This window comes from Engystomops pustulosus, chromosome 4 (genome assembly GCF_040894005.1).
Source record: "Engystomops pustulosus chromosome 4, aEngPut4.maternal, whole genome shotgun sequence".
In the NCBI taxonomy this organism is placed as follows: domain Eukaryota; kingdom Metazoa; phylum Chordata; class Amphibia; order Anura; family Leptodactylidae; genus Engystomops; species Engystomops pustulosus.
In genome coordinates, this window is record NC_092414.1 from 54,775,885 (window position 1) to 54,794,481 (window position 18,597).

The following is an 18,597-nucleotide window of genomic DNA, read 5'->3' on the forward strand; positions in this document are numbered from 1 at the left end:
TGTGAAGTTATAGTGGCGCCCTTTTGATAAAATTTGCCATTCTAAAAATCTTTTTTTTTTCTACTTCTGTTATTTCTATCGAAATAAATAGACTGTCTAGCTTCTCAGCTCCTGACATATTATAGAGAGTGAACTGCAGACTGGAGGGTCGCTTCAATATACAACAATACGCATTACTTAGTATGGCCAATTCATCTGTGAAAGTGTTTTGATGGCTGATTTCTAGCTGTTATGACCTGCACAATGCTTTGCAGTTGAAATAATCATGTGAAAAATACTGGATGTAGAAAAAATCAACACCAAAATGTGAATGAAGGTACTATATTCAGACTTATAGCATATTCTCAAGCAATAAAGGTCATTTCCATGCTTTAGGAAATGTATTCTGTCAACAGGGTCTCTGGGGTGCAGATGGAGTCATCTTAAGATTTATTGCACCAAAGTTGGGTTGAAATTACCTTTGACCTTGCCCTCCAATTTCTAATAAAATATGGCAAAACTTGCCTGATCTGAAATAGCAATTTCTGGCTCCAAATACAATTTTTTTAGAGGTTTCAAATCAATTTGGAGGAAGACAATTTTAATTTATTGCCAAGAAATATTGATCTCAACTCTTGTTACTTTCAAGATTTTAAGTTAGATTTAAAAATGGACATAAAATTAACGATTGCTAGTGATGAAAATCATGGTTTTAATATCACAGTTAATGATCACCATATAATTATAGTATTATATAAAGTAACCAAATAGAGAAGACTCTTAAACATATGGCATGGAGGGAAAGTAGTTAACTTGTTGGTCCTGATAATTCATTCTTTGTTTTACTACTAAGAGTTCCTAAATATATAACCTCTGGATCCTTGTCAGAATCTGACATACTGGGGCAGATTTATCAAACTGTCTGAAAGTCAGAATATTTCTAGTTGCCCATGGCAACCAATCACAGCTCAGCTTTCATTTTACCAGTGCTCATGAATATTTTTAAGGGGAGCTGTGATTGGTTGCCATGGGCAACTAGAAATATTCTGACCTTTAGACAGCTTGATAAATCTGCCCCACTGTATGCCCTCCAACATATTATGAGCCATTTTCATTACAGACAATCTACCCCCGGGATCAAGGATTGTAAACCCAGCACACTTAAGTGCTGGTTTGTTCCCGCTCTGGCAGGATCCACTATTCCTTTAGCTTCTTATGCCCTTGTTTTTACAAAAAAAAGCCTTCAAAAATTATGCAAATGAGGCCAATCTCTGTGCACAATTAGAAGCTATATATCTTTTGTTTATTCACCTTTCGTTACCTATAGACATGTATATATTTCTTTAATTGGATGCTATAAAAATATTCCTGTGTGAAGATAATTTCCCTTAAATGTAGTCTTTTCTTCCCTACAGCTGTCCTTGGAAACGACCACTGATCAGTTGCCCAAGAATAGTTGTTGCATATGAAATGGCCAGGAGTTACTCTGTGTCCCACAGCCATAGTGTGGTAATAAACACTGAATCCTGGTGATCGGACAGGCCTCAATAGCACAAGTGTGTCCTCTGCTGGAAGAGAATGGTGGCAGTATCTAAGGATGACTATTTCATTTCTAAGGGACAATATGATTAGATTTATGGGAAACTATCTTCACACACATACATTTTTTTAATATTATGCAGTTAAAGGCTAATCAGACTGCACATAAAACAAGAAAGGGAGTCTGTCAAAGACTCACATCAATATCCGTTGGTACCATACATTTACAGAGAAAAAAAAGCTGTCACTTACAGCGTTTCCTCCTATACTTTCCCACAACTTGTATTCAATCTTTCTAAAAAAAATTCCTATGGACCAATCTACAAAGCTCATCCTGGTCTATAACAAAAATATAACTTACACATTTTCAAAAGCTGGAGAGATAGATATGAGTCATATAATATATTTACCATCTAAATAACCATGTCTTATTATACAACACAAACAAACAAACAAAAGAGAAACCTTGACTTGTACCTTATTCTAGGAGGCACACTGTACCTGGTTTCCAGTGGAACATTGCTGTTGAGTACCCAGCTGTCTTGAAGCTGAACAGATTCTGGTGTTGTGGCCATATCATTAGGAGCCGGTGCTGGTGCATGAATCTGGTTTCTTCGGTTGGTCAGTGAGTTCTTATTTAAAGAATTGGCAGACGAATGATGGTGAGAGAGAGTGTGATTGTGAGGAGGAGGAAGAGGAGGCCGAAGGGTTGACTGGCTATGATGATTTGTTGGGCCTGAAATAAAAGAAAAATGTATATTATTAACAGAATGTGCTTTAGCTTCTTTATTTACATGTAAGAAAACCAGCCATTTGTGTAAATGCACCCTAGAGCTAAAAATAAACTCATATGATGGTTTAACGTGACCCATAATACATTATATAGACAGATGGGCATTGTGGAGCATGATGCAATTTATATAATTATATCAGTTTCCTGCCACCTTAAGAAACATACTGTGGACCACTAAATGATCACAATGTCAATGTCCTTGGGGCATAAAGAAACGGGAACACTGGATCCAGCTGTATCCATCAGCTACAGACATTTATTGGAGTAGAAAGGTGTTGAAAGGTGATAAATAAAACAATTTACATAATTAACATAGTCATATGTGTGGAGGTCTTATTCTTGTGACACCATACAAATAGGACTAAGTTTAACTGAAGTAAATGGGAACCTGTCATCAGAAATTCACCTAATTAACCATTACCAGTATGTCGTGAAGCAGACTAGCACCTTTCAGATCTTGTGACACCATACAAATATGACTAAGTTTAACTTAAGTTAAAGGGAGCCTGTCATCAGAAATTTACCTAATTAACCATTACCAGTATGTCGTGAAGAAGATTAACACCTTTCAGACCACGTGTCTTTCATGGCCTGGTGTGGTGGCATCATTCAGAAAATAAACTTTGAAGTGAGATCTAAATTGGTTGTATAAAGTCATGGAGGCAAGAGCTCAGTCCTCACTTCAGAATTAAGGAGATCTGGTTACTGATGTGTCTGGATAGAGGACCCTCAATTACAGTAAAGATGGCGTTCTGAAGTGAGAACTTGACTTCAGTGTTAAACTCTCCACCTCCTTGACTTTATACAACCAAATTACATGTCACTTTACCATTGATTTTATGGTCGATGCCGCCGTGCTGGACCATGAAATAGACATGAAGGTTTTCAGCTGCTTAATGACATACTGATAGTAGTTTATTAGGTCAATTTCTGCTGACAGGTTCCCTTTTAAGGGGTAGTGAGTGAAGTAACACTATTCATTGTTTGCCTGCAGCTTACCCTTATTTACTTGAATGGAAATGAGGCACAGCCAGGCAATGTGACAAATCGATGTGCTGCCGCCGTCCTGTGAGACAGAAGTGAGGCTCACTATAGAGCTGTCACTCCATCGGGCAGTCAGTAGAAAAGGGTGCTGGGTGTCATACCCCTGCCAATCTAAAAAGAATCACTCATCCTAAAGAAACAGTATACCTCTATAAATAATTAAAGTATCGGATCATCAAGTTATCAGAATCAGCTAAAGATGGCTACATGTGTAGATAATGCAGTGCAGTAGTCTGTATTTTAATATCATCAGCTTTTACACAAGCTGCTATAATACGCCTCAAATTCCAATGCTAAAGATGCGGAGACTAAACAGTCATTTATTACCCTATAAATAAGTACATGGATATAGATAAATACTATACAGCTTTATATGCGGTGGTTGCAAGCAATTGGACTTTAAACATTAAGCATGTTGTAGACTGAGAAATAATAAGATATACTGAGTAATAAAGTACTAAAATAAATATAATTACAGTTAAGGAGAGGCCAAAAGGAAATTCTGGGAAAGAAGCCAGTGATGATAAAGGTCTTATAAGTCACACTGATACACAGTTGAGTAACTACCATTTCAACCCAGCAGCCACTTAATATCAATTCACTGGAAATTGACTTGAATAATATAGAACGTATAAATTACTTATCTGAAGAAGGAGCAATATTGCTATTGACCATTTAACATCTATGATTTATATTTAGGGATTTCTTTTTTGTACGGACTTCCATAGCAATCATTCAGCTGGGGTCATATTTAGTGAATTCAACACCTCATACATAGCTGGTTATTCTTAGACAAATAATGTTACTTGATATAACTGTATACCAGGATCCTGCTGTTCTTTATGCAAATTAGCTTCTCATTGCACCATTTCCATGTCTTCTTTCTAACACCCATCATTGTCTCTTTACACAATGACGGAGAGAAAGATGTAGAAAGATGTAGAAAGAAAATCTGACCAAATCTACCAGGGAAGGGGTTGTGCCATTTTAGAAACTTCTACCTTATTGAAAAGGATTGTGATAAATGGCTGATAACTGGGACTAAATAGATAGTTCCATGTAATCGTTCTCCTTTGACTTTCAAGAGATTTCTAGAATAATATGTCTTGTATTTGAAAGAAGTCGGAAGAATAAGTCTACCATGGTCAACTTTTTAAATTTATTTTTTACATTTTCTTAGGCCACCATGTGGTACTTTAACTTTAAAATGTTTGATTGCTGATATTGTATACTACAATACTGAAGTATAATGACACTCTAATGGATCTGTATTAGACCATACCTCAGACAAGGATTGTTACAGACCCTGCTAAGACAGCTATGGGATACTCAGTAAGGGTCCTTTCTGTCATAGCAAGTGATCAGTGGCCCCAGGTGACATCACAGGGATTGACAATCGAATCCCAGATCATTAAAGTACTCTGATAGTGGATGTTCCCTGCCTAATACAGCAATTACCTGCCTTCTATGGAGAGGGGTCACCCACAATGATGCTACACATAGAATACTATGATGAATGTTGTTAAGGGATTAACAAGCATTTGAAAAATGTTTTTGAATTATTTGAGAAAGGAAGTTTTACAAAGTTATACAATTTTCAATATAATTTCTGCATCAATTTCTTAAAGTTTTCTAGATCTTTGCTTGCTTTCATCCTATAGAAAGCTTCTATGTTTACTTGTAGTGGACAGAAATCTGACCATGGTCACAGAGCTCCACAGCTCATTATAACCCACATCTGATTACTGTCTGTGATATAACGAGCCATGCACCTCTCTGACCATGGTCACATGTCTGACCACTCGTATTAAGCATAGAAGCTTTCCAGAGAATGACAGCAAGCAGAGAAAAACCCGTGAAGAAATTATACAGAAAGTATATTGGAAAATAGTATAACTTTTTATTATAAAAACAATAATCATTTGCTGAAATGTGAAGTCCCTCTAGAGAATTAGAAGCACAAGTTCATATGTTGGACATGTTCTTCCTACTTCTTTGGGGCTATAAGACAAATCCATCTGGAAGTCCCACAGAAGTAAACAGAGTGCAATTTGTTGAACTTTTGATCACTGGGAGTCCCAGCTATAAGACATTTATCACTATCCTGTGGATAAAGGATAAGTGTGCATCATGCCACATCCCACTAATTTGTCTTATTATCAAACTGACCCTGCCATGTATCTAAGTAAAGAATTTAGATTGTGATTGTTGGTGCTCTACCAGTAACAGGAGACAGAAATAAATCTTAACATCATGGCTCATAGCGGTTGGGTTTGGTTTTACTGATGCGTTCTTATCTGGTCACTTTCTGTTTACTTGGCATCCATCACCTGAAATGCATTTCACACACAGCCTTCTGCAGTTTGATTTCTACAGTCAATGTCTTTAATGACATAAAGGGCACAGAAAAATTCCCAGAATGCATTGCGCAAGCCCCAAGCGGTAAATGGGTAAATAATACATAAGTGGAATTTATGAGAACAGTAGGACCATAAAACATACCATAGGTCCCGATATATGAGTTGCTCTGTCCCAGGCAGCTCTGTATTTCTAAGGAAAATAACATCTCCCTGGGGCCAGGCTGACATCCTAGCATTTGCTGATGATTAGGACGTTCTAATACTTAATGTGTAGAACGTTTGCAAAATCAAATTACATTTATTACCAGTCCTCGCATTTCTGCGCAGCTCGTAGCTTGCAAATGCTAACATGTTTCTCTTGATGAGAAAACAATGCAAATTAAGTATTGTATTATGAAATATTGCATCTGACTGTCAACGACCATTTCAGAAATAATGATACACATTGGTAGCGCTATTTGTGACAGATTCACTCAAACAGTCTCACATTTGAAGACCTTCTGTCATCTTTTTCATGTTAAGTACATAATACATGTTGGGACACAATCCTGAAATTTGACAAACCTGCTATTTTTGACGCTTTTAACAGCATTTGCAGCTTTATGTGTGATGCCCTATGAATTATAATATATCACAGTTACATAGTTAGACCTTCCTATTGATTCTATGGATATTTTTACTTTGCAGATCTGGATGCAAGTCAAATTATTACACAACAGGTATCACTAGATGGAGCTCTAATTTACTTGCTAATCCTACACAAGAAATTCCTTTACAGAGCTTTCCAAATCACTATAGGAATATTGTAAAAAAAAAAATCCTAATTTTAACTAAAGTGGAGGTTAGGCACAAAGTATACAGTGTATTGAATACAATATATATGGACCTGCAGTGCACATAAGACCACAGACCACAATAAATAAAACACATAAAATTCTATTTCCTAATACACCAACTTTTTTTCCAGTTCAGAAGAAATGGTGCTGTGTGTGCTCTATGCGAATAGACTGCACCAGTCGCACGTATGTTTAGCATCTGCTCAATTTTTGCCTTTTTGCAATGTTTTTGCACAGGAAATTCTCAGATACCTAAAACATAAAATTAAGCTAAATCTTTAAAATTGAGCAAAAACTTCCCCCTGTAGTAGCAATGGACAATACAATACAGCACCTCATAAGTGGTGTCATTTTGCAATTAAATTTACGTTCTTTTGAAAATCCTCAGTTGATAAATGTGGTTTTGCACACTCTGTGGTGTATTTTTTCCCCCATTGCGTGACTTTAGAGTTGCGGTTTTTTATCACTAGAAAAACCTGCAAAAATTTGCGACAATTATACGCCAAGAAGCTACATAGGACTAATGATAAATTCCCCCCTTCATTTTTTTTTTCTAATTATTACAATACAGGCGGTCCCCTACTTAAGAACACTTGACTTACATACGACCCCTAGTTACAGTAACGCACCTCTGGATGTTGGTAATTTATTGTACTTTAGTCCTAGGCTACAATAAACAGCTGTAACAGTTATGACAGGTGTCTGTAATGAAGATTTATTGTTAATCCTGGTTCTTATGACAACCCAACATTTTTAAAATCCAATTGTCACAGAGACCAAAAAAGTTCTGGCTGGGATTACAATGATAAAATATACAGTTCCGACTTACATACAAATTCAACTTAAGAACAAACCTACAGACCCTATCTTGTATGTAACCCGGGGACTGCCTGTATAGGGGCACATTTACTAAAAAAAACTGTGAAAATTGTTCTATGTGCAGTTTGCCTGTCTAGGGCGCGAGATTCATGAATTGTGGCACCTGTTCTTCATGGCGCCCCTCTGCACTGCCCCGACATAGTGCAACAACTTTTTTTTTTTTTTGAGCACCTTAAACATGGGGCTTGTGACACACTACTGTTGGAAGCTGCATGTTAAATGTATCGTGCACACTATACATTTTAACGCCAATTTCAATGACAAAATTGAAGAATAGTGAAGAATAGTGCAGCTGCAACACAAAAGGGTCACATAAGTGGTGCGGACATTTCTTAAATATATGTACAAGCCGTTCACACATGAAAGTCCGACAGAAAACTGGGGCAAGGTCTTAAGTAAATGAAGCCGGATAGTGTTACATTAGTGTTACTTCTTAAAAGTAAGTGGGAGAATGCGAATTGTCAGTCTTTGGAGCTGATATAAACTAGATTGATAAATACATTTTACAGAGATCTAATAATTATTGCAATCTAACTACAAAATTGAATGGTGTAGCTGGTAGAGTAAAATCTCAAGATATCCATTAGATTTAAAGATTTAAAAACATTTATAACAACACACATGGACCCTGCTAAAATTACCCTCATGATGGAGAGGTAGGAGGGGCACTATGTATATTACCTACTGTCATTGGTGCAATTCTGTGTAAACTGCCTCCTGAGGTGTTACCCCTTTCTTTAATCCTGATTTTAAGATAATAAACTGTTAATATCCATAAAACATTCAATTGTCAAACGTGAAAGACTGGCCAAGTGGGCATATTTTAGTCTTTTTTTAGCCGATTTGTCAAACTCTCTAGCAATATCATTATGTCTGAAATGAGCACAGCAGCACATGTGGAGTATATTCCCTAGATAAGAGAATTAGTAAACACTGCTTTTAACAGATTTTTCACTTTTTGCATATTTTTAGCAGCAAGGCGGAAAGCACTTATTGGTTATATAAATATATTATCACTGTAGCCAATAAAGGGTTGGCATGCTCTTCATCGCTCGATGCTGCATGATGACTACTTGGATCGTTTGGAATTTAGAAAGGTTTGATGTGTATGAAAATTATTAGGCGCAAAACTGCTAAGTGAGTAGGTGGGAGTTCCCTTCACATTAGTAGGATATTGAACATCTGGTGAAAAAACCCAATGCTACTGATATATGCGTGGGCACAAATAAATGTTAACAGTTTGATGCCAATCAGGATGCTTTACAACTAGACCTCTTGCTACTTATTGCCAGCAGGAATCTGATTCTAAGAACGCTAGTACATTGGAAATTGAGGATTAAATTGAAGCCTAGTTATTTAAGCAAGGTATGGAAGTTAGAGAATTTAGCATTTTTTTTGTTGTTGAACTTTTTATTTCCATCTTTAGAGTAGTACAATCCATGTAAAGTCAGCAAAAATTGATTTAGCTATATCAAGCTTTTAAAAAGCCGATGTAGAATTGAACTGCTTGTTATTTTTTAACGTTATGGCTGTTTCCAATACCAGTGGTATTTTACATTACACACAACACCCTCCAATCAATGTAACTTCTCCAAAAAATACAATTATTGGGGAAAGAAATTTGTCCACAGTTAAACTTTTCCATCTCAACTTAATATAGGAAGTCCCTGGGTTATTTACACAATTGGTTCTGTAGATTTGTTCTTAAGTTGAATTTGTATGTAAGTCGGACCTGTATATTTTATAATTGTAACCTCAGCCAAATATTTTTTGGTCTCTGTGAGAAATGAATTTTAAAAATGTTGGACGAGAATTAACAATAAATCTTATTTGCAGACACCTTTGATAACTGTTACAGCTGATCATTGTAGCCTGGGACTAAAGTACGGAAAATTACCAACATCAAGAGGTCCATTTGTAATTAGGGGTCGTCTGTAAGTCGGGTGTTCTTAAGTAGGGGACCGCCTGTAGATACACTTTATGAAGCCATTTACCAGACATTGAAGTTATGTCAGGAGTGTAAATATCACATGCACTGCTTTTGCTTTATGACTGTAGCTTTACTGACAACTCCAGTCAGCAATACAACCGTTTAACACTGTGAGTCCTTGCCTCTTGATCAATGATCATGTGGTTACTTGTAATATTCTTATTTGTACAATTATGTATTGTTAATGTAGCATCAAAATCTATAGGTTACCGCTATTGACATGGCTATTGACAAGACCTTGCATGACAGCAAGGAGGATGTGGAAATGTAGAATTCCATGGAGAATGGTGAGAAGTAGAAGTCCATGAAGGCTGCTGTGATTTCATGTGATCAGATATATGCATGGGGCACAGTTTTCTAATGTTAGGAGGCATGTTATGGTTAAACTTAAGAGAAATGCCATGTATTCCTCAACCCTCTACAACAACGTACACACTTTATTTGAAGCAGGCTGTATGCCATTCACTATGTCCTAAGTTGACGTTTCACTGTAAAAAATTATGTGGGCAATAACTAATAAAAGTGATTACGTATTCTGTTGGGCAGACAAGATTGGTCTAGGATATCCTTGAGAGCCTTGGGTTAGGTTACTCCAGCTCCCAGCATGCCTGCTGGCTAGCTCTTTACAGCTGCTTCCAGGGATGGAGTTCCCTTCTCAGTGAGCCTGTTTATTGAGGCAATCCTCCTATTCCAATTCATAGCTCATTTAATTATCTAACTCCAATAAAGCATATCTTCATTTATCACTTAGAGGGTTACTAAATATTCAACATATATTGCACAAGAAGCTTTTCTTTCTACTCTAAAAAAAAACTATAAGAATTAGAAATAAAACTGAAAGATTGAAAATGTTATTAATATCAATAAATGATAATGTAGAAGTAGTCATCCTGCACACTTATTTTTTTTGTCTACCTGTAAATTCAATGGAAAGCACACAGACAAATTCATTTCAATGGGTTCATGCTCACGGTTTCCATCACCCGGTGTGTGAGTCTGACTGCCTATGCCTCAGACAAGGTCCTATTCCTGCCCATCTCAAACTTTTCAACTCAAGCCGATGACTCATAGGCCACAAAAGAGGGACCACAGATATGTTGCCTATGGTCCGTTGAACCATTTATTCATGTGCAGGTAGGGTAAGAGAGTTAACATGAATGATCAACTGTGACTAATCTAACCTAGACTAGTTCACATCTGTGCCAGAGGTTTTATTAAAATGTCATTAAAATTTTGGGTTAAATAAGTTTGCCAAAGTGATTTTATATTAAAACTGGCTTTATCCAATAAAAAAAAATGATGAAAGATTACCTTTCTCTCTGCAGAGCAGTGTCCCATGAAAGTGGTAATTGAGAAGCGGTTTCCCTCCACCCTCAGGGAACCACTCCATCATGTGTCTATTTCAAATTCACAGTATTATAGCAAAAGAGGTTACAAATAGACATCATTCCATCAAGTCCAACCTATACATGATATTGTGTTGATCCAGAAGAAGCAAAACCCCTGCAAGGCTGATGCCAATCGGCCCAAAGCAGTGAAAAATTCCTTCCTGACCCGTAATATGGCGGTCAGAATAACTCCCTAGGTTAACAGAAACTACTAACAATTATAAAAATGCCCATGACAGACCAGTTACCTGAGAGTGGAGGAGAAACCACTCCTCACTGGTCATTCCCATGGGACACTGCTCTGCAAAAAAAAGGTAAGGTAAACTTCCATCTAACTTTTCTTTTTATCAGAAAAAGACAATTTTATTATAAAAACCCTTAGGCAATGTACATACTGTTCTCAATGAGAACATGGAGGAGACAGAAAAAGGGCTCCTGATGACAAATTTCCCTTTAAATCCTTTTAATATGCTGTTGAATAGTTATTATACAAATGTTGCATGAACAATTTTTTCACTTTTCTTTTGCTCTGTGATCAACTCCTTGTTCATTGCATTTACGTTACATACTCAGTAGAGATGAGCGAGCACTAAAATGCTCGAATGCTCGTTACTTGGGTCGAACTTCTCCCGATGCTCGATTGCTTGTATGGAATAACGAACCCCAATGAAGTCAATGGGAGACTCTAGCATTTTTCACTGAAAGAACACATTGAAAGAACACTAAAGAAGAACACATTGCAGATGTTTGCAGATGTTTTCACTGAAAGAACAAATTGAAAAAACACAGGGAGGAACACATTGCAGATGTTCCGTACATCTGCTAACTTATCCGAAGACACGAGTGCCGAACGGTGTTTTCACATACAATTGTGAAGAACACCGTTCGGCACGCGTGTCTTCGGATAAGTTAGCAGATGTACGGAACATCTGCAATGTGTTCTTCACTGTGTTCTTTCAATGTGTTCTTTACTTAAATGATCCTGTGTTCACTGTGTTAACTGTTTTCATTGTTTCATCTTCACTGTTCTTCACTGTGTTTCGTAAATGCTCGATCTCGAGCCGACGAGATACTCGTCCGAGCAACGAGCCGTTTCGAGTATGCTAATACTCGAAAAAGCATCAAGCTTAGATGAGTATACTCGCTCATCTCTTATACTCAGTGAGCGCTATCTACCAGCATATATTATGTCCCCTGCAAAATTTGCTGTAGATAAATAAATATTTTAGACAATTGTATGCTAAAATATCCAGAGCAAACGTTTTGTTTGCACCATAGTCAAAGTTCATAAAGTCATGGTTTTACAAGTTTGGTGTATAAGAACTTCAATGGCTTGAACAATTCTTGGCTTCAGCCCCAATGACAAATTTTGCGATTTCTTAAACTGTGATGGGAAGTCAGACATCTAACAATAGTTGTTAACCTCCCTAATGCTCTTTTGGCTGAAAGGACCCAAATTCCTACAGACAGACTGTCCTATTTTGGAAAGCTTTTACAAAAGAGCAGATACATTTATAGATCTAAAAAGGCCCCAACTTCATTTTAACCATTTCAGTGTGAGAAGTGGATTTAGATCTTACAATCTGCTTTACTCTTTCTTTTGGATGTCTTTATATATATAGTCTTCGTTGACAGTCACTCAGTATAAAAAAGTATATTTTTTTCTGTAACTAATAGAGGAATATACATTATAAGTTAAATTTCATCTTATATATTTATTTTGACAATGGAGAACTGTGCCGATTTCGCTTTGGAGGCACCTTGTGCAATGTATGTGCAATAAGTATGTGCTACAATGATTAATCTTGTTTTTCTCAGATTGCTATTCCAGATGGAGAAATCAAATGCTATTTATACTGACACAATGGGTTTATCCTTACGTTCTTATACGGAGCCAGTACAAGAAAAGAAATACTTGACCCAAGGGCACCAGTGCTTTTCAACATCTCCAAAACATAGAAGATTTAGAAACCTAATCTACACTTAAGAGAGAAAATACAGGTTGTTAAGGGAAAAAGGCATTTGCTATTAATGTCCGATGCAGCGGTAAATCAGGACCCATGGATTCAATTCAATCAGCCTTATCAAGCTATTTTCTAATGCAGCTACTCGGGTGTGTTTAGGCGGCTTTGTCAGAAGACATTGAGCCTGGGTTGTTATCAGCAAAACTATGCATTTCTCAAATAATAGGACAGTCAAAGCAAACCTTACACTAGTTTTCCAGCAGAAATACTAGAGTAAAGAATGAAATGAATGCAATGTTAAATCCAATATCAAAAAGTATAAATCCTCGCAAATATAATATGATTTCATATGTTTAAAAGATTTTCTGCATGTGTATATCCATATATAATATGGATAAAATGGTACATGCCTTGAAAGGTCACAAGTAATGTGAAGGGCGTCCACAACATGAAAACAAAGCCACAGATCTGGAACTTTAATTAAATCAGTTAAAAAACTGATTGGTTTGACTTTATGTGCCTTTCCACATATGTTACAAGTATTGGTTAGCAGGTTCGGCATTGGGTGGGAGAGGAGGGAAATAGTGGTGCTCCAGTCATGGGTCCAACCAGAACAGTCCCTTTATCACCTCCTTCCTGATTACTTGTACAAAGTGAAGAAACCCAGTACCAGAACCTTTTAGTTTGCTTCACTGCTTTCCCATGGCACAGCGTCACAGATGCAGAGCTGATGCAGAGCTGACCCAGCGCCAGTGAAAGCATGATGATGTCATCAACCATCGCAGCTCCTCAATCGGATGCGAACCGAAGAGAGAGAAACCAGGTAAGTATTGTGTTTAACTTATTTTTCTTAAACTATGGGAGAACACTGTTACTATTAATGGGTATACTAAAGAACTGGGTCACTGGGCTTTGGCCACTATGGGCAGGAGGGGGAACTAGTACTTAGCTAATATGGGAGCTCACTGGGACGTGGCTACTATGGGGACACTGTGGTTATTGGTTACTGTGTGAGCACTGTGACTATATTGGCTGCTGAATGGCCCCATGGCTACTATGGGGAAATTCTCACTATATTAGCTGTTGCTATATTGCCTACTATTGGGGTATAATAATACTCTCTATGGGTGCAGCAGTACAGTGCTCAATTTGTGCTAATATTTTTGTGATGCTAAATTAGCTAAAATAAGCTGACATGTCTACTGTGTAGAAGAAGAAAATGAAAGAGACTCCTCTCTTTAAAGAGATCATCGGTCAATATATTTAAAGTAAGTATTGGTATTATCCATGAGCTGCAGCATCTGCTCTGCTTTCTGTTAGCTTATCCTTTAAAGGGGAAGATACATAGAGACAGTCTTATACTACATCAGGTTCATCATCCAGCATCTGACACTGTGATAAATCTGGCACCGTAAAAGGCTATCTCTCTGCTCGTTTCTGGTCATGTATCTAGGTAAGGAAGGAAAACCCTAAAACTTAGCTTTTAATAATAACAGGAACTACTTTATTGAACTTGTAAAAGTAGATGTGCACATCCAGACAGAGTTAGAAGATTTGATGGTCTGGGTCATTCTCTTACATTTTTATATGAAATTATTAAAAGCTACGGTAAGTTTTAGGGTTTTTCTTCTTTCCTTTTCTGTGCATTGATTACTATAGACTAAGAGACTTATAGCCTATCATTCCCCAGCTGATGTGTTATATAGTCAGATTCTGTGTTGTTTATGTATTTATGTATTAAATTTTGGTTCAGGTTCTGAATTTAGGTCATTCCGGTGCTGATTCTAGGTAGTTGTCTTGGTTTTGGCAACACATTTAGTAACCTTGATTCTGATAACATACATAGTAGTAAACTTGGTTGGGGTACCATATCTGTGTAGTATTCTTGTTTCTGGTATCTGGTTTCTAGTTCCTATTTCTATGTAATAATTTTGGTTCTGATAATTTATCTATGTAGAACATGTAATACATTATATTATAGTTACTGTGCAAAAGGTTTTACTATTTTAGTATTTTTATTCAACAAAAGTCAGTTTATTAAAAAAAAACTGTAGACCAATGGGGAGGTCACAATCTCTTTACAGCCCATAGCCTATGATATTAGACTTATACTAGCACTACACACATCACAAAAATAAGAGGGGGAAGTAATATACAATGGGAATTGGCCAATCAGGGGCCCCAAAATTCCTAGTGGCAGCTCTGTCGGTTAATATACATTTATTGTATTGATCTCTCTTAATCTTGCTGTTTGCTTTATTGACTACATTTTTATGTATTCTATATTCAACCTTGATATGTTCCAGGTCAATAAAGACTAAAATTATTCTGATTATCTCAGGACAAACTAAAGTGTTGATTTAGTGAAAGTTAAAACCAAAAGGAAGCTAAGTGATGCTGACACGTCTCTAGAGCTTAAACCTTTTCAGCTCTCGACTCTAGTCAACATTAATTTGCTGGGCTCCTTGTGTACTAGATGCGTTAGAAGACCCAATGATATGTAAAGGACCGATGAAACAACAAAAGCTGGCAGTAGCCACAAATCACTTCTTCTTCAAGTGTATTGGAAGCAACAGTAGCAATAAGACAGTTTCCACTTTCCACATGATGGTAGCTCATGGCTGAACAATTTCTTTTTCCAATGATCATGTGTGAGAAAACCTAAAACTTGATTTTAAAGAATCCCTTTCTTGCTACGGAGCTGATATATATTCAATTTGCTAACTCAGGAACTCCAATAAATCTTCCTTTCAACAACCTGACATGAATGAGATATATTTGTTATGGATTTTAATAATAGTGCTTCCCAATCAGGAATTGGCTATTTAGCAAGAGCTTGTATGATTTTAGTCCTAAAATGATTGCAGAAACTGGATTTCTATAGTGGAGATTACTATAGTATATTTACTTAGAAATGGTGCAGCACTAAGAGACATAGCTTGGGGAAAGGAGATGTATATCCTGGGTGCAGGAATTTAATATAATGAAATTACATTCATATAACAAAGCATAATTTAAAAACATATAATACGGTAGGACACACTCTCTTGGTGTTTAGACTGCTTTTCTGCAGAATATCTAAGCTGCATTAGAGCACACACATTTTTACTGGGGCATTTATGGGTTTTGTTCTGCAATGTTCTTCTTTAACCATTATATGAACTATGCATGTAACTTTTAGTACGACTGCCTCTAGAGAGAAGCGTACCATAAAAGGTATCCTCTGTAAGCTTTTCAAAAATCTCAATACTTAACTAGTGTACCTTAAAGGGATTGGCCACTAATAAAAAAAACTTACAATGTACAAGACACTAACAGGTTAACCCATATTGAACTTGCAACCTGATAATGTTTATATGTTGCCATCTGGAGCCACCTCTGACCAGCTGGCTGCAGAACTTTCTGTGATGTCCCATGTTCTGCTAGTTTCTGCAGATGGAGAGGGCTGTGCAGTCATAACTGTTTGCACAATGCCTCCATTATAAGCACTCTCATATCACTGGTTGGAGAGGTGGATGCCTTTGGTAGGTCCCTCCAAATACAGACATGCTAGTGGTTACCACAATAAATATTGCATGGCCCTTCCATCTGCCAGAAGCCACCAGGACAGACCGAACATAACTGGAAGTCATGAGTCCTGCTGCTCGGGAGTTGCATGACCCATGGCTCCAGCTGGCTGCAGAGAGACGTTTATATATAACCATGTAAGGTTGTACTTATCCTGGTAAAGTTTCCTTTTAGAAACCCCTTCAATTTGGTAAATGGTCCTGATACCCCATCCTTTATGCTCCTGGCACTTCCACATTGGTCTAATTATTGGCGAGGCCTCCTCTTGCTCGCTGACATGCAGAAAAGGTCTTGGCTAATAACTCTGTTGAATGGCTTCTTTTAGTATCCTTTTGCAGCCTTTTTGCTACCATTCAGTTGGAAAAAAAGGTTCTGCATTGGTTTCTTTCCAATTTTCAGCTCAAATAAAGGAAACACTAATCAGAGCCTAATAGAAGTGGGACAAAGGGGCACTAAAGGAATCCATTTAAAGTGCAATAAAATCAATGGATATTTTAGTGGATCCATTAGTCTTCTGTTATTATTTTTGTGATCAAAGTGAAAACGCTGGTGTGAACTGGGCCTAGATCAGTATCATCTGTGCAGTACAAAGTGGTTTAGATATAGAACAAGAATACCTGCAGCACATTACTAACAGAGAGAGAGGGAGAACGCTTCCTGCCTATGCTGAAAATTATGTGGAATTCAATATTCGGGCAGGTTTGAAAGTATATAATGTTACTGAATAACCTTTTGGAGATTTTACAGTTGAAGTACATCCATTTTATTATCTTTTTGTGGCTGGACAACCTTTTTAAAAAATGTAAGAAATATATATCTTTCCATCTTCATACCATTTGCATTTGAATAATGGTTTCCTATTGCAAAACTTCACAAATCTGGCCTCATTTAGACAGGAAATGAAAACATTCAGCACAACCTGTAATGCAAACCTAATTAGAGCTTTTCTACATTTCTTTTTTCTTTACCACTGCTTGCTTGTTGGCTCGCCTCATTTTTATGTGGAAAGGTATCTTGGGATCAGATCTCTTGTCAAAGCTCATTGACCCTATCCTCTGGTATGGAGTGTATTATAACAAGAGAAGCTTGGTCTGAAGAATACTCATTTATCTACATTATGAATCTTAGCAATGAGAACATTTTATTCCTGGCATCCTCCAAACTGGCTAATTTACAATCTTGTCATGTGCAGGTATATGTGTGTGCTTGTCTCCAAAATGTGTTGCCAGCCTACCGTTTAAACTGCACTTCACTGCACAATGAAAATTGACAGGAATGTTAATTATTAACCACCAAGAAGCAGACTGCAAAGCTGTGATTCATGCGTGTGTTAGAAGCATACAATGTTCACCCTTATTTTTCTGTAATTACTGAAAATTATTTTTCTGCTACCATGAGAAAGTGCTGGATGGAGCATGCAACATATGTTCTTCATATGTATTGCCCATCTTTTACTCTTACTAAGGGCAGGTTCACGGTAGCCCATTATCACAAACCGGTTAGAGTCATGTGTCATGAGCTGCTCTGCATCACGAGATGTAATGATTCTTTGCTTACCCCTCTAAATAGCAGCATCAATACTTTGATCAGTTGCACTGCTGTTAAGAGGGGGGGGGGACAGGGATCCCTAACATCATATGATGCAAAGAATCCTGTCCCTGCAGTATGGTCCGCCTGTGGCACAGGGCTCTGATGAGTCTGTGACCAAGGGCTAATCTTGCTGACTGTAGAGCCATTATAAATTTATAGCTGAGCTTCCCTACAACCAGGGCACAGACTCAGTTTTGCCCATGCCTTTTGTCTAAGTACCCTGGTCATGACAGACTAGACTGCTGACCCTGTTTACTCCCAAAACCCAAGGAAGCTGCAGTTACAGATTGTGACCCAGGGGTTGCCAAATAGATATAGAGCGGGATTACAGTAAAGACATTTATATCATGTCATTCTGAAGACACTAATACTGTAGTAATAATAGCCTTTTCTAAAGTGCAATTACATTTTAGGAACAAATATATGATTTGCAATTTACTGTGAGTGAAAGACAGGCAAGTTTATGAGCAAAATTCTCTTCAAACTGTTTTAAAAGTAACAAATGTTCCAATATTTTCACTTCTGTGTTTGCCGCAGAGTGGCACTGAGCCATTTCCTCAGTGACAAATAAGTCATTTCAGCTTAGGAGATCAAGTACTATAGCATAAACTGCACAAATTCCCATATTGAGTCTTGTGCCGAATAATAGATCAAAATAGGCCTTATAT

At 37.2% G+C, this 18,597-nt stretch overlaps 1 protein-coding gene across 18 annotated transcripts in view; it reads right to left on the minus strand.

Moving 5' to 3' along the window:
• TENM2 (teneurin transmembrane protein 2) overlaps positions 1-18,597 on the minus strand; it is a 1,545,179-nt gene that overhangs the window by 337,665 nt on the left and 1,188,917 nt on the right. For 15 of the 18 annotated variants that reach the window (XM_072145937.1, XM_072145941.1, XM_072145939.1 and 12 more), the window contains one exon: positions 1,996-2,254. In XM_072145937.1, the coding sequence (XP_072002038.1) occupies positions 1,996-2,254 (259 nt within the window). The remainder of the gene's footprint in view (positions 1-1,995; positions 2,255-18,597) is intronic. The other 3 variants (XM_072145950.1, XM_072145949.1, XM_072145944.1) reach the window with 1 other exon arrangement.